At 44.0% G+C, this 26,696-nt stretch overlaps 2 protein-coding genes across 2 annotated transcripts; one reads left to right on the forward strand and one right to left on the reverse strand.

Moving 5' to 3' along the window:
* Nucleotides 1-2,897: 2,897 nt before the first annotated feature.
* On the reverse strand, nucleotides 2,898-5,769 carry cldn10a (claudin 10a). The gene is made up of 5 exons (XM_035633515.2): nucleotides 5,550-5,769; nucleotides 4,652-4,813; nucleotides 4,438-4,519; nucleotides 4,291-4,329; nucleotides 2,898-3,173 (listed from the first exon to the last, which is right to left on the reverse strand). The coding sequence occupies exons 1-5, from the start codon at nucleotides 5,767-5,769 to the stop codon at nucleotides 3,056-3,058; spliced, it is 621 nt and encodes a 206-aa protein (XP_035489408.2). The 3' UTR covers nucleotides 2,898-3,055.
* Nucleotides 5,770-10,420: 4,651 nt separating this feature from the next.
* LOC118310513 (ATP-binding cassette sub-family C member 4) lies at nucleotides 10,421-26,566 on the forward strand. Its single transcript, XM_035633503.2, has 31 exons — nucleotides 10,421-10,660; nucleotides 11,835-11,945; nucleotides 13,249-13,369; nucleotides 14,132-14,356; nucleotides 14,491-14,580; nucleotides 15,217-15,380; nucleotides 15,783-15,908; nucleotides 17,151-17,400; nucleotides 17,524-17,637; nucleotides 18,018-18,107; nucleotides 18,193-18,384; nucleotides 19,079-19,173; nucleotides 19,446-19,532; nucleotides 20,307-20,403; nucleotides 21,059-21,253; nucleotides 21,359-21,496; nucleotides 21,589-21,626; nucleotides 21,699-21,802; nucleotides 21,891-22,037; nucleotides 22,130-22,209; nucleotides 22,867-23,017; nucleotides 23,092-23,211; nucleotides 23,298-23,408; nucleotides 23,593-23,693; nucleotides 24,132-24,323; nucleotides 24,408-24,563; nucleotides 24,648-24,737; nucleotides 24,814-24,986; nucleotides 25,103-25,208; nucleotides 26,053-26,187; nucleotides 26,279-26,566. Exons 1-31 carry the CDS (start codon nucleotides 10,587-10,589, stop codon nucleotides 26,354-26,356), a joined length of 3,951 nt encoding a protein of 1,316 aa, XP_035489396.1. The 5' UTR covers nucleotides 10,421-10,586; the 3' UTR covers nucleotides 26,357-26,566.
* Nucleotides 26,567-26,696: the final 130 nt, after the last annotated feature.

Here is a 26,696-nt window from a genome sequence, read left to right on the forward strand (position 1 = left end):
TTTTTAAAAATTATTTCACTTTCACAAAACACGTTTTGATTAATCCTAAAACTTAAAACAAAATGTTAAAACGTACGTATACAAAAGTTCCCAAAATCAAAATCAAAGCAGAAGAGCTTAATGCAATTTACCATAATGCAACTCACTGGCATCTTTTATCAGATACTCTCTTCATAAATCCACCCATCTTTGAAACTTTCCACCTCATTATAATAATCTTTATTTTTTTAAAGAATGTTTTCAGATTTAAATGCAGTAACAGACTTAACACATTTGTTCATAACCCTGATGACATCACAATGACATCATCTTCATCTTTCCCTCAAATTCAGCGTGACAGTTAAAGGGAAGTGGGTGTTTCCCTAGTTTCTGCAATGTGACATATTTCTAAGAAAAACAGAATATTGTCCAGATTTTTTTTAGTTGAGTCATTAAAATTATGATGAAGTTCTATAAGTAAAAAAAATAAGGGAAAAGTATTCATAAGACATGATTTGACATATACAGAGCGACAGTTGAACACAGGGAGACCTAATCCTAGTTAATGAATGTAAAATATAAATCAAATATAACAAATATTTATAAGTTTACAGGTACTCTTTGCATCATCCTTCTTTGAAAGTTCAGCATATAATTCTACACTTACATAAGGCTTTGACCAAAAGCGTTGTATATTCTGACCTTGTTCATGTTCCGTGAAATATGTAATAACGCTGCTGCAGCTCGGAGCGTCGTTCCGGACATTGCCTGCAGCTTTAAGCTGCAGGTTATTAGTAATTTTATGACCACACTCTCATAATTTCGGCGTAACATCTTTGTGCTGTTATAATTAGAGTTAAATCTGAGGTAATGAGATTTACTGGGAGTGATGAATGTTCTCTCTGGGATGAAAGAGCTACTCTTTGTCCTCTCGGCTTATGACAAAGTTATTGGTGGTGGTGGGGGAGATATTGGGAATGGTGGACCGCCGGGTCGCCTTAATTTATTTAGCGAGGAGAAAGAAAGAACAAAGGATTGCTTATATGATCCGAGCTGACCCGACTTTAAATATAAGCCAAGAGAGCAGAGCGGCGAAATTACAAATCATGTGTCATTATTACATTTTGGGTTTTGTGGTCACAAAAAAACAACAACTAATAAGTTGTGAAGCTTCCTCTGATCCGTCAACCGTGAAGAGCATTGATGCTGCTCTCTGGTGGTGTGATGGAGGGAGGGAGGGAAGGAGCGGTGGCTCACCACCTTCCCAACAGAGGAGCATGAAAAGGACAGTTGTTCCCAAACTTCTTCACCTTTGACCCCTTAGTACAAAGCAACATGTTCTTGCATCATGTCATGTAGTCACATTTCCTCGGGGAAAATAATTGTTATTTCTGTTTACACATTGAAATATTACACTTTTCAAGTTGCTTCAGTTCCTTTTTTTTGTTTTTGTAAAACTATGCAGAAAAAAGGAAAAGTTCGCAAATTAAGAATAACGATATTATTGGTCCCCAGAGGATGAATCATAAAGACGTTGGTGATGCCCCGACTTTTCCTTTAACAGCCACCAGCAGCTAAAATTACTCACTCATCCAATGAAGCATATCTCAATATCTTGGAGGGTAATTGGCACAAAATTTTGGAAAAGATATTCATGGTTCCAGATAATGTGATGACCTGGGAAAGTAAAACTATACAGAATTTCACTGGGAGGAGAAAAAAAGAATAATGAAATATAAATATTACCTCGTAAATTTGGCAGAATTTAGTTTTCCTACCCCTGTAGATCGTCAGTAAGTTCATCTTGGGGGGTGTGCCCATGGGGGGGTCCAGAACCCTTAACCCCCCTTTCCTTAACTTGACTTGTTCTGTAAAGTGAACACACCATGAAATTCAAGCTGCTAAATTAATATTCTTTTATTTGCCAGTTTTAAAGGTTGAAATACACCAGAAACAATATTGTTAGATATTAGGTTCCTGGACAAACAAATAAACCTCAAAAAAATTGACACAGGTGAAAATATACATTTTTAAACTTAGTTTTTTAAACGATTTGTAAAATGTAAGTTAGAAACAGTTTGATGCATCACATCTGTTCTTTTATTATCTCTGTGAATAAAGTAATACAGACATGAGACCACACAATACAACCATTATATCAGCGAGTGTTCGTCAGAGCTCTGGACACCTGACACTTATTTACGGATGCGAGGCTGTGGAAAGCTCAGCGCGGCTGCTCGCTGCCAGCTTGTCCAAGGATCCAACCGGTGGGCCAAGAGGTTTTGTGTAACATAGCCTGGGGTTCCTATTGATAATAATTCCCAGGTGGAGATGGATGGCTGATAGGAGGGGAAACCTCCGGTCCGCTCTCCAGCTCCGCGCACTCTTCTCTGGGGGTCGGATGTGATGGAGTGACCCTTGGAGGTCAGAGCACCAGGAAAACAAGAAAGGTCTTCATACGACTCCTCCGTCTGTTTGACAAACCTCAGACCGAAGATGCTTCAGTTGCCATTACATCACAACTACTCAGGTTTTGAAAAGTAATCCTTTTTTTTAGTTACTTATTAAAATTATTTGTGTTGACATGTGTTTAGTTTCCCAGAACAGCATGAGTATAATGTTTCTCATAATAAAAACACATTGGAGTTTACAAAACCTTCTTATTCCAATTAGAAAAAAATTCCCAGTATTACGCTCACACAAAATGAGGACTTCATATCTGAGAGATCATCTGATCTATTAACTTGTTTCCATCAAACTGGGCTTTGACCAGAGCATTATGAAATATAGATCTTATGTCTTTCGAAGTGATACAAACAGGAAAGAGCCGCTTGCTGAAGGTGACCTCTGGCTGTTTGCTGCCCTCAAAGAAAAACCTTTGCATATTGAGCATTGACAGAAATATCCCCCCCCCCCCCAAAAAAAATCAAAAAGATAAATGTTCTCATCATGTAAACTGTCGCATGAATAAAATGTCCACGTTCATAGAGTTCTGGCACAAATGCTCTTAAAGTTGGCGCTTTCACTGGTGAGATGGTGTGACCACAAACTTTCTGTTATCAATCCCACACTGATTTCACACGTAGGCGTTCCGTCCAAACTGCCTGCATCGCTCTGCCGGTTCCGTGGGCGCTCTGCTGCGCTTGTGGCGAGCTGTGACGAATGATGCGGCTCCACTGTAGGAATATTCAGCTCTGTTTAAAAAAATAAAACAAAAACAAACATTAATCCTTTCAATACCTCATTTTAGTCTGGTGTCCGTTGGCGTTCGACTTGAGTAGAACATTTCATTTTATGGCTGCTGTGCTAATTTGTAAGAAGGCCTCAAAGTGTTTTAGCAGGTTTAATATTAACCACATTTACCATCTTATGTCGGTGGGTTATTATCACAACATTTGCAAACCCCACTTCTCTGACGTCAGGACGATGTTGGGTAAAGGTCGGACGACACCATGAATCAACCCTGGAAATAGTGCCGTGCCAAAGGCTGCTAAGATGCAGTGACAATGCTAAATGTTGATGTATTTGGGAGAACTGTAGAACCATCATCATCGTTTTTATCGTGTTGCTGTTTTGATTAAAAATTTGCTAATTATCATTTAACAATAAGTCGTCATGATGTTGGCGCAATATAAAAAATTTGTGATCGTAAAAAGTTTATTACTACAGTTCATCCTCTGGGGAACAGGAAAATTGTGTCAGCCACCATGTGGAGATTTTAAGGTACGAGTGCGATGGTGATGAAGCGACGAATCGCTTTCGAATCCTGCTCAGTATCCCATGTGTTCCCTCCTCTCTGTTCCTCAGCTGTCTTGCTCTATCCAGAAGACGAGGATCTGCTGATCACAAAACGATGACCCAGGATGCTGACGAGAGAAGGCTGGCGTCCGCAGCTCGCCTGATGCAATATGTCCATGTAGCTGCTCGCGTTCAAGGTGACTTTCACTTCCTCCTCGTCGTAACAAAGGAAACATTCAGCCTCCACTTGCCCGCTAACTAATCAAAATGCCAATTATACAGTTTGGCCTGTAGGTTCAGCAATGCTGAGACGAGATGTTGACAAAGATTACTGGATGTTTTGACCGTCTCGCTCTAGTACACTTGAAGTCATTATTTAAATTGCCCAAGTGAGGAAGTCAGTGAAGTTTAGAGGTTTGTCCTAATCAGATTTTACTCCTTGATGCTGATGACAGACGTGGGATCACATTGTTAGTATCCAGCATTTTCAGACAGCGAGCGACTTGCCTCGTGCTGAATCCCTCAGACAGCGAGAGGCAGAAGACGAGTCCTCCCAGGACACACAGCACGGACCCTGCCCAGCCGATGAAGAGAGCTGCCCCCAGCTCAAACCTGCAGAAAAATAAAAGAATTTAGGGCTGGACTTTCTTTTGTCCGAATGTGGAATGTGCCTTTAATCTGCTGCCAAGCAAACCTTTCTTTTAATCCCTCAAATCTTACTTCTGAGCGACGAAGAGAGGATCAAAGAAGTCGGTTGTGATCCTGTGAGCGTATATGGAGCAGGCAGTCATGCAGCACAGGCCTACGGAGAGAAAGTTCTCACTGAAATCTGGGCTAAAAGAGCTGACAATGCAGTTTAACTATTTAAAAAAACTAAACTGTATTCTTATTCATTCCTTTGTAGGTCTTTGGATTCCTGCAGTGCAGATTTTACCGCTGAGGATGAAGTGGAAGCCCGACAGGACGGTGAGTCGAGCTTTGATGGTCTCCGAGCCTCCTATTTTCGTGCACTTCATGCCCACGAGGGCGAGGACGGCACCAAAGAAGCCCAGACACACGGCGGCGATCATCAGACCCCGACACACCTGGATATAGGCTTCAGGACACGGGAGGAGAGTCTCTTAATAGAGCGGTTGGCAAATTTGTGATATTTTAAAAATCAGTGTCCTTAAAATCTTTAGCTGTCTGGTGACTCGTCAGATTCACACGGTGGCCCTGAAGTGCAAATCACAACGACAAATAGTGTTGTCGTTGTGTTTTTTCATTTGTCGTTGTGATTTGCACTTCAGGGCCACCACAGCTTCATCCCTTAGGAACGTCTCAACCCCAACTTTGTGAATTACTGATTCAAAACCACTCATTTATAAATTCCCCCCAAGAGGTTTGAAGGAAATGGACGGAGTTTAGAGGCCTTTAAATTAGACCTCAGATAAAAAGTGATACTGCGTGAATGTGTCAAAGTGCCTCGAGGCGTTTGGTGAATTCTGCACTTCCAAGCAAAGACTTTCTCAATGGCCACCAGCAGGTAATCGGAAGTTACCAGTGACCACTGTATGACTGTGTGACTTTCTCAGATTGCTTCATCGGGACACATTAGGATGTTGTTGTCCGTCCAGCTCAGCTCCTTCTCTGAAACATGCCTCTCGTGGCCTTTAGCTTTAAATGTGGAGCCAGTGTCAGGACAGGAAAGATCAAGTTCCAACTGTGTTTACAATGGGAGTCATTCAGCCAAGAACAACGGGCGTTGAAGATTCTGAGTCTCAAGCCTTCGGTCAGACATCTATTGACAAATGAACAGTTTCTCCGAAACACACCTAAATCCCAGAACTCACCGTCCAGAGCCAGCATCGAGGGAAAGTCCTTGCAGTTTGACACACCGGTGGAATCGGTGACGCAGGTTTTCCACAGGTTGGACCAGAAGGTGGCTGTGGTGATAACCGTCCCGTCCACGGAGGAAACCTTCCAGTAGTCTGTTGGCAGGGTGGACGACACCAGGATCCAGCCGGAGACGGACAGGAGGAAGGCGACTATCTCTGTTGCCATGTTGCCCATTTTCCCTCTGGCCCGGGGAGAGGACGCAGATCTTTTTTAGAGAGGAGGTGGGAGGGTCGATCCCCGGGACAGGTGCGTCAGCGTTTGGGCAGTTCTGCAGAATTTTGCTTCTCTCTCACCTGCTCAGCCAAGCATCTACGTCTGAGAGCCAGTACTTCTCAATGCACATCATTCACTGACACACAATCAGTCGTTGGTGCGCACACCAGTCGTCACTCTGCACGGTGTCCATAGGGTCTGCAAACGGATCCGCCTCGGAGGGAGGAAGTCTTTAATTGAAAGGGTTTGAAAAGTCTTTGACAGAGAAGGAACACACGATCGGAGAGAAGGGATCGTGGATGGACCACGTTTGTCCAGTCTGGGCAAAAAGCTATTCAGATTGTTTCTACTTGTATCGGAGTTACAGCTCCATCAAGTGGCAAAAACAAGAAACTGCGTGACGTTAAAGGCTTTTTCGTTAACATTTTTATTCAACATTATTACGTTATTACGTTGAGTGGATTTACATAGGTATTCATGGTCCGCAGAGCATGAAACTACTGTCTTTGGCCACCACAGTTTTAGTTTCGGTTACACTGATGTTAGCATTCAACTACGTGCTGCGAGCACAGATTCATCAAGATCAAATTTTATTGCCATTTCCAGATCACGTTGGTACATGAAAGGAAACGAAATGATGCACTCAGGTCCCGGTAGGGGGGGGGGGGGCACAGATAAAAAAAGACAAAAAGAACACAATAGAACACAGAAACTAAAAGACTGAAGAACATACACAATAAATAGACAGTAAATGGAAGTTATACATAAGTGAGGTAGTGTGAGAGGGGGAATATGCATCATAAATAAATAAAGTAAGTAGCACATGCCCATGATCGTTGTTTACTAGCAGCATATAAAGGCATGAGCAGTTACTGCACAGACCAGAACAACAGAGCAGCATTAACCCTGAGAAGGGTGACAGAGTCTCTCAGTCTTGTTTCTGTCTCTTTTAATTTTCCAGTCGCAAGATTCGTCCGACTGCCAATTTCTTTTTTTTCTAGCAGTTCTAGAGCCCCAGGGGTTCGCCGCTCCAGAGAGCAGGTGTTGTGAGACCTGTTGGCTAATACATTCAATAACCAGATGAGACTAATCTGATTATGTAACTGACATTTTACAGAACATGGCTGCTCTCCTCCTTCATAATTGTCACAAGGTCACGTTGGTTGTTTATTTCTGGATTTTTTTTTTACGCTTCTACAGCTGCCTCATGCTAGCTCAAGTGGTAATTAGCAATAGAGTGTTAATAATTCATGATTATCTGTCAGAGATTGATTGTAGGGTTTATTTGTATCACCCTAATCTAAACGTAATCACAGTTAATGTACTTTTAAAAATCCAAACTGGTTTATCTGTGTCTACTTAATTTCAAGAAAAGTACAAGAAGAAGTTCACGGGGGGGGGATTTGTTTACCAACTTAAAATAATGATTTCAATTGGTAACACACACATATGAATTACGTTTGTTCAACTTAATGTTAATAATTTAAGACAGTTTAAAACTTTGATTTGAACAAACTTTAATTTGGTGCTTTACTTTTTTCTGTGTCATATCAGACGTGCTGCTCTGATATCTGTTTATGTCCCCCCCCCCCCCACACACACACACACACACTTGTGCTTTCTGTCTGTTTATCTTGTTCTCAGTGAACTCATTTTAATCTGTTTGTATCAATGTTGTTGTCATATTCTGTTCTGTGCTGAGGCCTTTTCAGACTCAACACTTACGATACGTTTGTTACTGTAGGACCACGTGATTTATTTGACAGTCATCGCTGACAGTCAGGTGGCCAGCAGCAAACCACCGGAGACGACAAAGAGTCCGGGCTACTCTACGATAAAACCTGTAGTTCATTAGAGACTGAGCGACACCGTGTCCTGTCTCAGAGTCTGGGGGGAGGGAGAGGGGGTGAAGAGGGTGAATCACACATTAAAAAAATCAGCTCGTGACAGAACCAGTCAAAAATGGACATGTGAAATTATAACCTGTTGATTTGTAAAAGCAGAATGAGGCCGTTAACTAGGTAATAATTACTTCAACTCATAACCTTTTCCCTGACACGTGTTTCACTCTGTTTGACTGACGAGAGTTTTTTCAAACCAGGATTAGATATAATCTCTGTGGAGAAAGAGGGATTGTTTCCTGGGAGAATAATTACCATTTCGTCAACACCTTGTTGTGTTCTAGCTGCCCCCACTGACACTGATCCTGAGGGGGGGTCATAACATTTTTTTAGGTAAAACATTCTTTTTAAAAGAAGTTCACACACGTTATGTGTCAATTATCAACCGTCAGTGACAAGGTGCTGAGGCCACTGCTCCTTCAATCTCCAGGTAGCCGAGGCCCTGGCGACGCGTTTCCATGGCTGCGGTTGCCGAGTAGTCTCAGAGGGAACACTACGCCTGGAAATCTGCTAATGAAAGTGGAGCAGCTGAAACAGGTTGTTATCTGTGTTAACCTGTCGATGAAATCCCATCATCGGGGCCACGGATTGATTTCGCCTGAAAAAAAATACAAATTCTCAATGATAGAACAACAGATTTTTCTGGATAACGTCCGTCCTGAAACATGGATGTAGAGTCGTTTATGTGCAAACACATAGTAGTAAGTAATGGTCTGTTAATTAAGTACCAGGCCAAACAGGATTCTTTTTTTGCCCATGATCCACCCATTCACCAAGCTTACTGGAAATCGGTTCAGTTGCATAATCCTGCTGATAAACAAACAAAGCAACCAACAAAATCAAAGCAACCAACCAACCAGGCAACACACACACGAACGGACAGGGGTGAAAACATAACCTCCTTCCCCTCGGACTCAGTTGAACTTTGTGTTTGCCGCCAATTAGCAAACTTTATCATGCCAACACGTTGACCACGATGGTGAACCTGGCAGACGTTGTACCTGCTCAACCTCAAAGCATGTTTCGTATTGTCATCGTGAGCACGTTAGCAGACTGATGTTACTGCCGCGGCTATAGACCTGTATTTGTACTAATTAGTGCATTTCATCGACGTCTATTTTTTGGGGAGTGGTTAACTTTAAAAGTTTATGACTTCTATGTCTTATACAAGCGCAAATGTAAAATGCAGAATGGACCTTTGTTCCTCCACAGATCCTCCATGAATGTTACTGGGGCTGGGTTCAGCCGCCTGCAATAATCTCCTGCTGGCTCTTTTCCTCCCCGTCGCCGCTGGCTAAACATCAACAAGGAGGATAACGTGCGAGTGGTGTGTTCCAAAGACCACTCCAGGCTGTTATCATTAGATTGTCAGCGTCTAGATAATAATTTACGTCGTTTACATGGTTTTCCTTGGACATGGAAAAACTGAGGAGGAAAAGGGGGGGGGGGTGTTTGAGTCCCTTCGTTTCCTCTTGGGTCTTTTATGTCAGCTCAGGAAACACCTGTGGTGTGTCGGAGATCGTCTGTCATCCACAGCATGCTGTGTATTTATAGGACGTCCTCTTGTGTGTTTGCGTAAAGGATCAGAAAGCAGAAGGCAATAGCAGAGAAAACGTAGCTTGTAGGGGTGAGACACCTGCCAAACTTTCAAAGATTGATTCAAGCTTAGAAGGATCGTCCACGAGTGTGAGCACATGAAGTGAAGAGTCTCCGGCCGAGGCGGGACACCGGAGTATTTGCTGAGTAATTGTCGGTTTACCAAAGGTCAGAGACACAAAGGGGAAGTTCACTTTGACACCATTCCGCGTCCGTTTGAACCACGTGATTTTTTATGTGTGCGACAATACTTTTGTGATTTTGCTGTGATGGATGCGGACACGTTAAGTGATCGTTTTAGTTGAATTAAAATCCAAATTCACACATTTAGTTTTTTTAAATTCTTTATTAAAGCAAGAACAAGGTACACATACAAAGAAATAACACAGATGGGCCATATGATAATAATAATAATAATAAATTTCATTTATAGAGCACTTTTCATTGCTAAAAGCAATCTCAAAGTGATACAGAGTAAAAACAAGAAAACAATTTAAAAAAAGGTCATAATGATAAATTGCTATCACAAAGGGCAGTAAATAAAGGACAATAAAAAACATAAGGGTTTGATAAATGACAATATTCAAAGTAAAACATATTATGGGTTTTTATACTAAATTTACATTTAAAGAAAAATAAAAAAAATTACCAAAAGGATCATTACATTTATACTAAAGAAAAAAAAATGTTTTCAGCAAACAAAAACACAACATTCTACCACAATCAAACAAAGTTCTAAAAAAAATTAATGTCGAGTCTTACCAAACAATGAGCCATACATTTTTTTCCCCCAATTATTTGTAATCGCACGTGAACATACAGAAATACAGTTTGTTTATGTATTGTTCAACCTCTAAAGAAAATGAAAATGTGTTTTTTATTACTAAATTTACATTCATGGATAAATCATTTTGCAAAAAGGGTCAAATAAAAAACCAACTTTGGAAAACCTCTCAATGGGCGTCCCCCAAAGAATGTCAGCCAATCCCGTGAAGGAAGAGCAGAGGAAGCAGCCAATGGCGGTGAGCTTGGCGAATGGGGGCGGAGGCGGCTTGTTCTCAGCCAATCACATGCTCTGTGGTGCTTCTTTTTTTCTTTTTCTTTTTAAATGTGCTTCCACCTCGTGTGGTGTGAAGAAACACGTCACTAACCTTCGGAGGTTCCGACCTCCGCGTTGACCGATGTTGTCGGCCGAGCGACGCCTGTTCGCGCGGACCCGCCGCTGAGAGAGAGACAGAGAGAGACAGAGAGAGAGAGAGAGAGAGAGAGAGAGAAGCGACCATGGAGAAAGTCGGCAAAGACGCGAAGAGCAACCCGGTGGCGACGGCGAGTTGGCTGTCGAAGATCTTCTTCTGGTGAGTGGAGACACAACGACCGGCCGGCGGTTCGCGGGGGATTTAAAAAAGAAAAAGTTGGATAAATATTCAAAAAACTATTATGTATGCTTTTACTGTGAAGGGGAAGCTCCGGTGAGACGGGACCAGGTTCGCACACGAGCTGCTGGTTGCAGAAGTTGTAATCAAACATTTGCGTGTGTCTGTGACGTCAGTTTCCTTCCTGCGGTGTTTACCCTCGTGTCGTAACAGCTGGACACGTGTCACCGGCTCAACGCACATCTGCTAATGCGTGCGAAGCTCGCTCATGCCAGGGGCGTGTCACTCACTGGGGAGACGGGACCGCGGCCCCGCCCCCTCGAACCACCTCATTCCGATCTTTAAAATATGATTTTATCATCCAAACTATAAAGTACTTACACGTGTATATGACAGTAAACAGAGATGTGTTCCGATACCGTTGTTCTCTCACTGATCAGCCCATAAACCCAATAAGAACTCATATAAGGTATTGTAGCAGCTGTTTGTTAGGAACCCAGTCATTGCTGTTTGGTCTGGCTCAGGTTCACAACAGACACAAACAGAGGACGGAGCTTCTGTTATTATCTAGTTTGACAGTTTCATAACTGGAGAACAACACGAGTAAATAAATCTAGCAATACACAACAACCACTTCCTTTAAATAGCTGTTAAAGTTCAAATTCAAAGAACTTTAGTTTGTATCTTTCACAGTTATAACAGTATAAAAACAACAGCACTGGTCACGTCACTACGGGATATCACTTCTCTGCTCTTAAGAACTGAACTGAACAGAACAACTGAAGAAGAAATGATCTCGGGAAATAAAATTGCAGTTTTTTGTTGGTGAAACTTTTTAAAATCGCGCTATTAGAGCGATACATGGATTTGCGTACTCGCTAGAGCCCGACTGATGACGATATTGATATTGAGAAGAAAAAAATATCCAATATCGAAATTCTCAATGATTCCTAAGATGACGTTATAAAACCCCTATGGCGAAGATATGTAACTGAGGCTTGATATTCTACAGTTTAACCACAAACGTATTATTGGTGAAAATTAAATTGTTGTTCCCCCGTTGCTCTAACGACACCATGAAGAACTGATGCTCGTCTGAATTGACGCACTCTCTCTCTCTCTCTCTCTCTCTCTCTCTGTGATGTCCCTCGTTCAGCTGGCTCAACCCTTTGTTCCGCATCGGATACAAGCGGCCGCTGGAGGAGGAGGACATGTACATCGTGTCTCCGGAGGATCAGTCGGAGACGCTGGGTCTGGAAATGCAGAGGTAGAGAGTCGTCTCTTCGTCTGTTCTCTCGTTCAATTTCTTTAAGTTGCCTCAACCACATGGTATCAACACCACAGACTTGATTCCTTGCAGTGAAACGTATCTACATGATTGTCTTTAAGCGTTATATGTTAGTCATCCACATGCAGCCGGGAGTTATAATGACTCAGCTGTTGTAGATATGAGAAGGCAAGCGTATGAGGAGAATTTGTTTTCTCGTGTCAATCAGGAGATTAAACTTTAACCTGAAGCAGCAGAATGAAACGCAAATTCCTTGATCATGAGCTCCTTTCACTGCTGTTGGCAGAACAGCCACTTCCATCACGTTAAAACTAAATCCACCTCCCCAGTGCTGCGGTGCCAACTGGACATGTCAGTTTAGATTCCATGGAGTTATATTTTGGTAGATGTGACGAGGTCATATCTGAGATACTAAGATAATTGTTCTTTGAATCCTATTCTCATGCTGACATTCTCCTGAAATTTGACAATGCGGCTGTCAGCGAAAGTTCTGGGAAATTCTCTTTCTAATCAATAATTATGTCGCTTTCCCTTTAGTTTTATCTACTTGTTTTGTCCTCACACCAATGGTATTCAGTTAACTGTCACAGAGGAGCAAAGAAACCAGAACATATTCAAATTTAACAAGCTGAAATCAGAGAATTTGGACATAAAAACTATTAATAGATTATCAAAATAGTTGGCGTTTCATTTGGCAGTCGATTACTAATCGATTAATCTGTTAACTGTTGCAGCTCAGTGAAACTAGATTATAGTAAAAGTCCAACATCTGGTGTTTTGTTAGTGTAATTGTGTTTATTTATTTCATGACTGGGTCACTTGTGTTCCATGTCCGGAGGGTCTTCATGTCAAATCACATGAAAAGACCAACATGATGATCTGATGCTGACTGGTACAATCGTCTACACTGTGTGACTTGTTCCGTTCTCTTTGTACGGAACTCAACCCCAAATACACTATGCTGCTGTGATGATGAAAGAAGGGATAAGATTGAAGATATGAAGTCCGCTTCATCTCTGTCACTCTAAGTTGCTCAATGTTACACAAAGGCAATGTGGGAAAATGATTCCCACAGTTTGCAGCTACCTCAGGTGGTTGCCATTAGCAAACCAAGACCTCGCGTCGCTGGGTTTGGAAGTTATGAATTGCAGGTTGTAACTGGTCAACGGATCAGATGAAAGGCAGAAGCCCTTGTTTGGATCTGTGCAAATATGCAATCGCTGCCTCGGAGGCGAGGCTCGACTCCTCTGGATAAACGGCGTGACATCTCTGTACCTGACAGATTCTGGGACGTCGAAGTCAAGGAGGCTGCCAGAGAAATGCGGACGCCTAGACTCATGCGAGTCATCGTCTCCTGCCACGGGAAGACGTATATGCTCTGGGGATTGGTTACTCTTGCTGAGGTAAAAGTCTGTGTTGCTTTTGGAAACCAAGAAAAAAAAAACTGGTCCATAAACTCTCAAAATAATTTAACATGCTGTTGAAATGAGGAGAATCAACAGCTCTTTCTTTATCGTCTCATGCTGCGTTCACACTAAATCACAATCAGACAAAACAAAGCAATTTGAAGAAAATTGTGCCTTTTTAGAAAGTGGAGAAAATGTGGATTTCTTAGTATTTTTAAAGACCAAACTTGTAATTGATGAATCAAACGACGAAATCTGACGAGAGGACAGAAGCAGCGACACTTTACTGTTGTTGACGTATATTCTTATGTCAACAAGAATAAATGAGGTCAACAAAAATGATTGAGCTCATATTCATGCATCGTACGATAAGTTGATAATGTAGTTGTTGTCACACGGCGCCTGAACACAACCCGAGAGAATCCACCCGTTCTGTCGGACGTGGGCATGCAAAAATTGTGCCACTCGACTACTCGTGTCTTTGCGTTGTCTGTGTATGTACTTTGGTGTGAACGCACCATAACAACCATAAAGTCAGATGAGATATAAGATTACATATTAATATATTTGGCCCACCACAGTGGGTTTGAACTGAAGCAGTGGGAATGTGATTGAAGTGTAGACTTTCAGGGGGTTTAACAGAAATATTGCAATCATATTTTAAATAATTTTTACACACAGTCCCTCCATTGGTGGGAGGGACTGTGTGTGATGCTGCTGTGCCGCTCACCCTTCTCCTTCTCCTCCCCTGCACACCAGGAGATCATTAAAGTGGTCCAGCCGCTCTTCTTGGGGAAGATCACTCAGTACTTAGAGTTCTACGACCCAGACAACTCCGTGGCGTTGTACGAGGCCTTAGGCTACGCGGCTGGCCTGTCCATCACCTCCCTCATCCTGGCAGTGGTCCATCACTGTTACTTCTACCAACTGCAGAGAATAGGCATGAAGATCAGAGTGGCCATGTGTCACATGATCTATAAGAAGGTTGGTGCTCCAGAATCAAAATTGAGCTCAACTCTTTTCAGTTCTGTCGTTGACCTGAATGAACGTCTGGGTGAGTGGACGCAATGTTTGTGACCGTTGTTTATTCCCTGATAGAGATTCTCGTCTTTCTCCAGGCGATGCTTCTCAACCATTCCGCCTTGGGAAAGACCACCACCGGCCAGATCGTCAACCTCCTTTCCAACGACGTCAACAAGTTCGATGAGGTGCGTGTGAAACGTTAAGACCTTTTCGGAAAGCCACACAGGTTGTTGTTTTTGCTGTAAGTGTAAAAAACAGTGAGGAGTCACTGTTGATATGAGCAAACTGATAGGTAAGACTTGAACCAGCTAGTACTAGACATATACTATCATCTGCATCGTGAAAGGGCCCCCCTTAGATTTATACCCGAGGAATGCGTCTGACATCAGTTTGCAAGTCACCACTTATGAAGCTTTTTAGTTCTTGGCCTGGTTGCAGCTGCCAGATAATATTCCTCTGATAGGTGGGACATTGTGTCTCATGTACGAGCCGTCGGAACTCTCTTCACTCGCTCCGTGTGAGTTAAGACTCAAACATGCCGTGAGCCTGCCTGACACGAAGCCCAGGTTTGTCTCCTTGTAGTGTCAAGTTTCTGTGTAATCAGTCAGTCGCAGCCTGCGGTGAAACCTCCCTTCTCCCTCAGGGCAGTGATTCTTGGCAGTGGTGCGATCATAACGTGTCATGTTCTCAGAATGTTCTCTGTTGCACGGGCCTCTTTGGATTTAATTCCATTAGTTTCCCACCATCTATAAAGAGAAATTTTCTTTTTGTCGTGTTGCTGATCATTTTACAGCCAATTCGTTGTGAACTCTCCCGAACAGGTGACCATCTTCTTGCACTTCCTGTGGGTGGGGCCCCTCCAGGCGGCCGTGGTCGTGGGTCTGCTCTGGATGGAGATTGGTCCGTCGTGCTTGGCAGGCATGGTGGTCCTTTTGTTCCTGATGCCCTTGCAGACCCTGTTTGGACGGCTGTTTTCCAAGTACAGGTAACATGCACGTACGAAATATGAGTCCAGATATTTTTAGCGAATATCCTTCATTCCATCGGGCAGGGTGGATCTTGCACCTCTCAAATTATCCTTAATCTCTTACCGATGCAAATGTAAGAAGTGTTTCTATTCTACAGTCGACAGACCAGTACCACCAGCAGGTTTCTCTTAGCTGTTGCCTGCTTATCGGCCCAGTATATATGAGCCTTTCACAGACAAAATGATCATTTTACAGAAAATTTTCTAATTAGAAGTTCTATATATTTGTGTTTTCTTTTCATTTTTTTGTCATTAAGGTTTGTAAACGACAAAATAATTAGATTGTACTATACTATATCTCTGCAGCATTTAAGTTCACTCCAAGTTCTCTGCCAATGTTCTACGTTCTATGTTCTAAAGGAGTCTGACAGCGGTTCTGACGGACAGCAGAATCCGCACCATGAACGAGGTGTTGTCCGGGATTCGGATCATCAAGATGTACGCCTGGGAGAAACCGTTCATGGCGCTGGTCTCTGAGGTCCGAAGGTAAACAACATTTTTTAAAAACGTAACGGCAATCAATGTTTTTAGATTTACAGTACAAATTTGAAGAATCTCAAATCAGAAGTCAAGTACTTTCTATGGATTATGTCGTAGTTACAGAGCTTCATTCTTATTTTACCATTGTGAAATGTATTCAGTGTTTAGAGTAATTATATGGTGAGTTCCACGGTCGCATGAAACCGGATGTAGAAATTTGACTGAAAAACTCTTAGTCCAAACACTCGCCCTTTCTCTGCTGCTGCTAGACAACAAAATCCACGGGAAGTTACTTCATGATGAGAGGAAGTAGATGAAGTGGCACAAGAACCAAATGGATGACGGACATATCCAGAGACAATACACAAATGACTCAAAGGCACCGCCTCCTCCAGTTCGTCAAGCAGGTGTCAATGTCATTTTCAATGACCAATCAGTTGAGAACATGCTGAAGCATAATTTCCTACACATCTATTCAATGCTTCAAAGGTCTTTAGAAAATATGTTAATAAGTCTACACAGGCAGGTCAGTCGTGTGGCAACATAAACTAGTTCAAATGGCTCAAGGTTCAGAGTTTGTATTCGGGGCCTCAGCGTAGTAATTCTAGTTCTGCATAAAAGTTCCTTCGAGCTTTTTCCAACAGAGAGAAAAATGGATATTTGTCTTTTACGTCAATTTAATGTAAATTTTATGTTATCGGGGGTGAGGCAGTGTGAAATATAATATTTGTTTTAGTGGGAACACCAGAGGTGTTGAGGGTTACACCCCCAGCAGCGTCAACATTGACAAGTCAAAAAGACGTTACATAATAATTCCCATCTTGTGCTAATACTCAAACCACGTTTTGACGTCCGTACATCACGTAATAAAGTTTCATTATTACATTTCTTTGTCGTTAGGGTTTGTTTGTTCGAGCGAACTCTTGGAATAATCGTTGGAATAAATATTTTTGTATCAAATCTTTCAGTATATCTGTGTCGACGTTTTTTTTTACTCCCTAATATCATTTACAGAAATCCATATAGTTTGGGCTGTAATATCACATCATGTCATCCCGCTTTCTGGATTCACAGGATAACACGTTTAGCTGTTTGCTTTTCAAAACTTTCTATAACTAAATTCAGAGCAAACCATTTCCTGTTAAAGACTTATCATATTAAACAATTTAGATGAGATTGAATCAGTCACAACTTCAACATTCTGAGGAAGTTTCTCTGGACACAGACTTTTATCTCTGTTTGTTTCAGAAATGAGATCACCCAGGTCATGAAGACCTCCTACCTGCGGGGTCTCAACATGGCCTCGTTCTTCTGCGCCAACAAAATCATCCTGTTCATCACCTTCACCATCTACGTCCTCCTGGGGAACCCCATTACGGCCACTCGAGTGTTCGTGACAGTGTCGCTCTACACCGCCGTGCGACTCACCGTCACGCTCTTCTTCCCCGCCGCCATCGAGAGGCTGTTCGAGGCGCTTGTCAGCGTCGCCAGGATTCAGGTACTTCGACCAGATGTTTGTTGTTATGAAATGTTGCCGCCACTGCAGCAGAAGCAAATCATCTCGAATCCGAGTTACTGTGCATAATACATGTGGAGACAATAACGTTTCTCTCTGTTTTAGGAATTCCTGATTCTGGATGAGATAAAAAGAACCAGCTCTGCACTGCCACAGGAGGAGGAGAAGAAGAAGAACGCCTCTGTGGAGATCCAGGACCTGTTCTGCTACTGGGACAAGGTACGAGAGGGAAACTGGAGACAGTTCACCGGATTATTACAATTCAGGAATCTTCTTAAACCTTTTTCGTCCCACTGGTTTGTTTATTGAATGTTAAAGAATGTGTTTGATCAAATACATTGCATAAATAACAATGTATGTGTAAAGAAAACCCCAGTAAGTATCAGAGGGGCGATGCATTCCATAAGCACCTTGTATCTATATATACACTAATTACATCTTCTATAAAATATTTCAGGATCATAGACATCTTTTTACACAACAAAGGTAAAAGGTCTCAGAGGCTATATCAGTGCCCGATTAACGTTATTAATTTGTCAAAATGTACAAAGAAAAAATATACACATATTTATAGGTTTAAATATGTTTGTGACCGTCAGAGTTTGGACGTTCCGTCGCTGCAGAACGTCTCCCTCACTCTGGACTCAAACAAGCTGCTGGCTGTCATCGGACCCGTGGGAGCTGGAAAGGTCCGTTGTCACATTTCTTTATTTCAGGCAGCAACAGTTGTGACATGTTTCTCACGTCTTTCTCCTCCCGTCTGCGTCCGTCCAGTCGTCCCTGCTCAGCTCCATCCTGGGAGAGCTGCCGGTTGATACGGGGGTGCTGAGGGTGGGCGGGCGGCTGACGTACGCTGCCCAGCAGCCCTGGGTGTTCCACGGAACCATCCGAAGTAATGTCCTGTTCGGGAAAGAGCTGAACCCCCAGAAGTACGAGCGAGTCCTGAAGGCCTGCGCCCTGAAGAGGGTGAGAGATGCTTCGATTTCTGACTGTATTAAATTAATTTACAGCAGCTAGATGGATAAAGAATTGATAGAGTTTTTTTCCTTAAGATAACGGCTTCAAAATCATCACTCTCATAGATTTGACTATTTTGAGAATGTTGAATTGATCGTTGGAGGTTTTCTTTCAGCCTCTAACTAAGAGTGGTGGTTTATCATCATGACTCATGAAAATACAGTGAGATAAAAGGTCACAGACTGAACACGGTGACATGTTATAAATGTTCCGTCTCCGGGCTGTAAACGGCCCACGAGGTTCATATGGATCATTTCAGTTTCATGTGATTCACAGGTACAGTTACTCATCTACTGGTTACATTTCAGAATGTGCAGTTTGTGACGTACCTGAATGGACCAAATAAAAGAAGACAACAAAAAGAACTGTCTGCTCTGACAAAGACCCAATGTGTTTATGGCTGTGAACCATAAACCAGGTTCACCTTTTTATATGCGGTCATAAAATGTGTCCATATGCTTTCCTATCAGAACAGCCATGTGCTGACTCGATCGGTGTGACATGCACTTCAGTGATTTATAGAAGCAACAGTTTTTGACACTTGCGTCTTTTGTATCAACAGTAACAGAATCATTGTTTTTACATTTCCACATGCGTCGACTGTTCGATACAGTTTCAGTGTGTTGACCGTGTTTCCGTGCAGGACCTGGACCTGCTGCCCGACGGAGACCTGACGCTGATCGGAGACCGAGGCGCCACGCTCAGCGGGGGGCAAAAAGCTCGCGTCAACCTGGCGAGGTAGGGTGACATCGTCCCTCTTGAGACCGGTTGAGCCGATGGCAGCCAGGGAATAAAATAATAAAGTACTAAAACATTAAAATACAGCGTTCAAACAATATGGCAATAGGTAGATATGGACATGAGGTAATAAAGGCATTAAAAGGAACCAGATTCACCAATTAATTGCTACTAGCTCCATCTGCGTGTCCAAAGCCTCGCGACGGAAACTTTCTACACGGTCCACATGTCGATAGCAGGCGCTAACGAAAAGATGCGTGTTTGTGTTTCAGGGCAGTTTATCAGGAGGCAGACATCTACCTCCTGGACGACCCGTTAAGTGCCGTGGACGCCGAGGTCGGGAGACACCTCTTCGAACAGTGAGTCACTTCATCAGGCATCAGCTTTTCCTGAATTTCCCTCGGGATAAAAAAGGAATCTACTAATACTAATGCTAATACTAACTTCTTCTCTTTGTCCAATTCGTCAGGGCGTTAGGTTTCCGCATGTTTTCATTGCACAAAGAGCACGAGGGAGTTATCTTGTTCTGTTCCAACTGTAGCCGCGCTGTTGCTCTACATGTTTTCAGCCGAGCTTCAGCAGTTACTCGTGTTGTCGCTGCCGTGTAACAAAATGCTTCTCCAGTGAAAGTCAAAGATGAAGGAAAGTGTTTGAGCTAAACCAGGAAGAGGTGCGGCGCTCCGAGCGTCGGACAGACAATTGAACTTGGCCCCACGCTTCCTGTTACTGTCCCTTTGGAGACCTTCACATGAAGTCTGTGATAAGAACCTGGAGGCACGCGGAGGAAACGGATGTGAACATGTGTTTGCTTTGTTTCTAATTCAAAGATCACTTTCTGCTTTGTTTAAGTGTAAGCCCGCCCCCGGTCTGATCATGACCCCACCCACTTTTGATCAGAGGACGTTAATTTTAATATAAACGTCACAAACGCTCGACTCTTTATATATCACAAGATCTAAGACAGTTTGAAACACAAGGTGGCGTCATGAGCCACTTTCAACACGTTCAAAGATTTATTTTTGGTATTAAAACCAACATTAATGTGTTTTCATTCACATCCTTTAGTTTACAGCTCAAATGCAGCATTTCTTTTAATAAACCGCTGCTGACCAGTGACGTGATCTTGACCTCAGGTGCATCTGTGGCCTGCTGAAGAACAAACCTCGGATCCTGGTCACGCACCAGCTGCAGTACCTGCAGGCGGCCGACGAGATCCTGGTGCTGAAGGAGGTTTGTGTCCGTCCACAACAAACACTTTGACTTTCTCTGATTAATCTGAATCAGGCTTGTTTTTGTTTTTATGAAACGTTCTCTCTCACCAACAGCTGCTTCAGGGTCCTTATTCAGGTCTGTTTCTGTTGTAACACCTCAGTGTCTCATCCGTCCATGTGACTCATCCCCCCCCCTCCTTTTTCTTTTCATTTTCCTAATATCGAAACATTCCTCCTTTTTGTCGTTTGTCTGAAGTCGTGCTCTGACCAATCTTCCAACTTCCACATTTGTTGTTTTCATCATTTCTGTCTATAGACTGGAAGCTCGCGGGCACATTTTCAATTATGAAATGTGAATTTATTCCAGGGGAAAAAAAACCTGTGATTTTATTGATCCTGCGTTTTCCTGATTTTCACTCTCATGACAAACGTTCAGCAGCAGCAGTTTGTAGAAAAGCAAAGTCAGCAGTTTGTGACCTGCAGACTTCGTCCAGGTACTTAACCTGTGTGTGTGTGTGTGTGTGTGTGTGTGTGTGTGTGTGTGTGTGTGTGTGTGTGTGTGTGTGTGTGTGTGTGTGTGTGTGTGTGTGTGTGTGTGTGTGTGTGTGTGTGTGTGTGTGTGTGTGTGTGTGTGTGTGTGTGTGTGTGTGTGTGTGTGTGTGTGTGTGTGTCAGGGTTTCATGGTGGCCAAAGGGACATACACGGAGCTGCAGCAGTGCGGAGTGGACTTCACTTCCCTGCTGAAGGAGGAGGAGGAGCAACAGCAGCCTCCTCAAGACGCCCACGACCGGATCAGAACCCTGTCCCAGGTCTCGGTGCGCTCTCTCACCTCCTCTCTGCACTCGATCCCAGATGGTGACCAGTTACCGGTGCGTACACGGAAACTTTTGGACTCGTGCTGTGTTCAGAACAAACGTGAAGCCCTTCACCAGCAACAGAGAACCACCAACCTAATTATTAACTTCTCTTCGCAGGTGGAGACGGTGCAAACGATGACAGAGGAGAGTCGATCTCAGGGAACCATCAAAGTGGGCATGTACGTCAAATATCTATCAGCCGGAGCCAACGTCGCCTGTCTGATCGCCGTGCTATTGGTCAACATTCTGGCTCATGTAATAATAATATATAATAAAATTCATTCATATTATTTTATTGCTATTTTCACTTCCTAAAAAAATACTGCCGTGTTTTATTTGTCTTCTAGGTAGCATACATCATGCAGGACTGGTGGCTCGCTTACTGGTCAGTATGAACAACAACATCTCCCCCCAAAGTCAAACTTGGTTCTAACTCTGCACTGTGTTTACCGATCAGGGCCGAGGAGCAAGACAAGATAAGTGCAAACATCACCGTCGTCCAAAACGGACAAAACGTCACCGCGGAGCTGGACAGAGATTTCTTCCTGGGCGTTTATGCAGGTAAAACAATACAATGGTGTCGTCGTTCACTGTGGTGCAGTGTCAGAGTCGGGCGAGGGGAAAAGAAACTGTGCTGCTGCGTTGACAGGTTTGACTGCTGCCACCATCATTTTCGGCTTCATCAGGAACCTAGCCATGTTCAACCTGCTGGTGAAGTGTGCAAAGTCTCTGCACGACCAGATGTTCAAGGCCGTTCTCAGAGCTCCTGTGCGCTTCTTTGACACGAATCCCATCGGTGAGTGAAAGTTGAGGCATTGTCAGGATGAATTTCTTTAATTCAGACGTACGCCAACGGACTTGCTGACATTTGCCTCCTGCTCACCTCAGGGAGAGTGTTGAACAGGTTTTCCAAGGACATGGGTCTTCTGGATGGCAACATGCCTTGGACTTTCGTGGACTTCATTCAGGTGAGGACAGAGCTCATGGGAACGGCACCAGAGCTCATTCAGTTGACGCGAACAAGATCATTTTTGCCCTCCTTGCAAAGGGATTTTACTGGTCTGGAACATCTCACAAGAGGAGGGAGAGGAGATATTAAATATCTAAATGCCATTTTAAAATGGAAATGTATTGGTTAGGATGAAGGTACCAGGGTTGAACCTGAAAGCCCCGTTCAGATCAAGACTCACCCGTAGTCGCTTTTATGTTACGACTCGTTTATGCTCGACGTTAACTAAGAAATCGTAGATGGACGGAGCCTCCTGTCCAAACTCTGCCTTTATTTTGTGGACGTCATCTGAACTGGAGCAGTGTTTGTTGATTTCAGAAACTCTTGACTCTGCGCTGCCCTCTGGTGGATGTGTTGCTTAACAACCGTACCAACGTGAAGGTCGAGTATGTGGAGGCGTTTTAAAAACTCAAACGATCTCCGTCCACGTGTTTTATTTTAGCTCCGTACGAGAAATAATCTCTCTCCACACTCAACAGGAAGCAGATTGTCTAATCTGCTGGTTGCTTAGAGACGGATAAATGTAAAGACTGGAGGATATTACATGTTCGTCTTGTTCACGTGATTATAAACGATGAGTCAGTGCGTTATATTTGATTGTCTCGTGTCGGAGCAGTGTTTCCTGCAGATTGTCGGGGTGATCGCTGTGGCAGCGTCAGTGATTCCCTGGATCCTCATCCCTTTGTTGCCCCTCTTGTTCGTCTTCCTTTACCTCCGTCGCTACTTCCTGGAGACGTCCAGAGACATCAAACGCCTCGAGTCCACCAGTGAGTGTGTCCCACAATGTAGCAGTGTGCAGGCTTGGAGCTTGTATGTAATTTTCATGTCGTCTGTCCTGCAGCTCGAAGTCCCGTCTTCTCACATCTGTCTTCGTCCCTGAATGGTCTGTGGACGATCCGAGCCTTTGGAGCTGAGCAGAGGTTCCAGAATATCTTTGACGCCCATCAGGACCTGCACTCAGGTTTTACTGCAGCTCAATACTTTTCATCAATGTGACGCTTTGTGTTTCCTCTGCTGTCTGTAACATGGTTCCCTCATCCTGAACAGAGGCCTGGTCCCTGTTCCTGACCACGTCTCGCTGGTTCGCTGTTCGTCTTGACGGCTTATGTGCAATCTTTATTATCATGACCACGTTTGGCTGCCTGCTGCTAAGAGACCGTAAGAAAAACAACTTCTTCTAAAAAATGTTAATATTTAAAGGTCATTTTTGGGAATCAGGGACTGGTCCAGAGCCAAGATCCCTGAAGGGCAGCTGACGTTGACAGAAGAGAATGACTGCTGATGTGTTTTTGGATAAAAAGTGATCGTGTGAAAAACACTTTTTGTTCCTGCTCCTCTGTAGAACTGGATGCTGGTTCTGTGGGTCTAGTTCTGACCTACTGTGTCACACTGGTCGGCCTGTTCCAGTGGGGTGTCAGGCAGAGTGCAGAGGTGGAGAACATGGTAAGAGTTTCACTTGTGCTTTAGTTTTATTCAGGTGCTTTGGGGCGATTTCTATGAATTAAGTTGAATGCATTTACCTGCGTCTCGAGGCTTTGTTGACTGATTTGCAACAGTATTTATAGTTGGGGCTTTTCATGAAAACTGAAATATAGTATATAGTGTAGTCATACGAAGGTATTTTACAACAATATTGCAAAGAAACAACACTTGCCACAAGGAGCAGCACTTGGCGACTTTTATCTTCATCATAGTTTGATCTTCATCAGACAAGACGAGAGCAGAAAGAAACATATTCCTTACATTTCACTTGGAACGTCTCTGACACAGTATAGTAAGATTAAAAAGAGGCATAAAAACTTGAGTACAGGGAAAACTAGTTGCGATGAACAAACCGGTCCTGAAAAATCACTTTGTTGCTGCTGCTCCTTTTCTGTCCAGATGACGTCAGTGGAGAGAGCAGTGGAGTACACTGAGCTTGAGAGTGAGGCACCCTGGGAGACCCAGAAGCGTCCTCCCCCCGATTGGCCGAGGAAAGGCCTGGTGACCTTCGACCAGGTCAGCTTCTCCTACAGCAAAGACGGACCGATGGTGCTGCAGGACCTGAAAGTGATGTTCAGACCAAAAGAGAAGGTGGGACATGTTTGTCAGCGAACAAACAAATACAGTCTCTTTATTCTACGACCTGCTCGAACGTTCTGTCTCTCTGGGCGTCAGGTCGGGGTCGTGGGGAGAACCGGCGCTGGGAAAAGCTCCCTGGTGTCGGCGCTGTTCCGCCTCGCAGAGTCAGAGGGAGAGATCTACATCGACGGAGTCCTGACCTCCGAGATCGGCCTCCACGACCTGCGCCAGAAGATGTCCATCATTCCTCAGGTAAAGACAGTGACACTTTATACGCGTCAAAGATTGATTTCAGATTTGCGACCTCTGACCTCTCTCTCCGTCTTGTTGTGTCAGGACCCGGTGCTGTTCACCGGCTCCATGAGGAAGAACTTGGATCCTTTCAACAAACATTCAGATGAGGATCTGTGGGAGGTTCTGAAAGAGGTCGGTGACTGGGTCATCCCGGACGTTCTGCAGTGAGATCTAATGTCCTCGTGTAATGACTCCGTGTCTCCTGCAGGTGCAGCTGAGGCCCGTGGTGGAGGAGCTGCCCGGTAGGTTGGAGACGGTTCTGGCCGAGTCAGGCTCCAACTTCAGCGTGGGTCAGAGACAGCTGGTGTGTCTGGCCAGAGCCATCCTGAGGAAGAACCGCGTCCTCATCATCGACGAGGCCACGGCCAACGTGGACCCCAGGTGTGGCACCTTTCATAAATAAATATTGACAAAACACTCGTGCAGCAGTTTTGGAGAAGAAGAAAACTTCAGACTTCTGGCTTTCTTATACGATAAGATTGTGTTTCTACCTGCAGGACTGATGCACTGATCCAGACAACAATACGTGACAAGTTCAAAGAGTGCACTGTTCTGACCATCGCCCATCGTCTCAACACAATCATAGACAGCGACCGAATACTGGTGAGTCCCAGTATCAAGTCACGTTGAGCGAATCGGTCGATCCTGAAACGACAAATCCACACAGACTTAGTTTGTGGTGAATTGAACATTAAAGGGCCCATATTATGCCCCTTTTACACAAGTTACATTGGTTTTCAGGTGCGTGAACTACATGTCTTTGCCATTCCATGTCAAAACACCTCAAGGATCAAGCCACACAGCACCCTCCTCTTTCTGTATAAACAGCCCTGTGAGACTACGGTCGATTCCAGTACTTTCCTGCTCACTCCTCGCCCCCCTCCCTTCGTGTTCCGCAAAGCTCCGCCTCGCTCCTCCTCGCTCCTCCCCGGGTCTGCTGCCATGACAACGGTCGCACGTAACAAGGAACAAACACGACGTAGAGACCCGGGAGGCCCAGAACACGTTCTCCATAATTACACACAGAGCACAAGGCGCTGGGCGATAGAACGTTAACAACATCCCGGCCGCGAGTCGACCTCCGCCGGTAGCCGCGAGCTCCGCCGCAAGCCGGCAGCCGCGACCGACCGCGGCAAGCCGCGAGAAAATGATGCCGTAGAGGCGATCTGTTTTTCCGCACTTCAAGGGGGGAGGTGCTGCTCGGGTTGGGGGCGTGGTCGCCCCAGTAGCAGGAGTCAACTTACGTCACTTGACGCCCGGGCTGTGAATGGCTCGTCTACAGACCGTCTGCACGATCAACCCAAACCACGAATCAACGACTCATTGTTTTCTTTTCATTCTCCGTGGGCTGGCAGACACCCCAGATAACCAGATATACATGGAGGCAGCTGAAAAGGTGCCTGGAGCATAATATGACCTCTTTAAAACGTGTGATTCTGTCTCTAAGGTTCTCGATGCAGGGCGAGTTCACGCCTACGATGAACCTTACACACTCCTTCAAGATCAACAGGGCATCTTTTACAAAATGGTGCAGCAGACGGGCAAACAGGAGGCGGCTTCTCTGCTCGAGGCGGCGAAACTGGTGAGTGTCACTGTCCATGAAAACACTTTAAACTTTATCAAATGTTCTCATGATTTGCTAAATGGACATTTTGCTGACGGCGTGTTTTCAGGCTTTCGACAAGCGGAGCCGCTCAGACACACTGAATGGCCACGGCGAGGACCTGGTCATCTGTGAGACGGCGATGTGAGCTCAGGGAACGTTTCCAGTGAAGAGTCTGGAAATCACTGCTGTAAAAACTTGACTTTATTTTCTATGATTCTTATTTATACAGAAACAAGTTGCTGCTCAGTCCACTGATGCCTTAGAGATTTGTTTTATCATCTGTTTGATTTTAATGATTATTGACTGACATTGTTCTCCAGGCAGACTGCTCTTAATAAAATGTTACTGTAAATGATTGACTGACTGGTTCTTTGATCAGCTGCAAAGTCTGATCCAGTGCCTGTCAGATTTCTGGTTTTACACATTTGTTTATGATTTGCATTTCATAAAAGTCTTTTGAAATGAAGAGACTCACTACATCAGCT

This window comes from Scophthalmus maximus, chromosome 1, assembly GCF_022379125.1.
Source record: "Scophthalmus maximus strain ysfricsl-2021 chromosome 1, ASM2237912v1, whole genome shotgun sequence".
Taxonomy (NCBI): Eukaryota; Metazoa; Chordata; class Actinopteri; order Pleuronectiformes; family Scophthalmidae; genus Scophthalmus; species Scophthalmus maximus.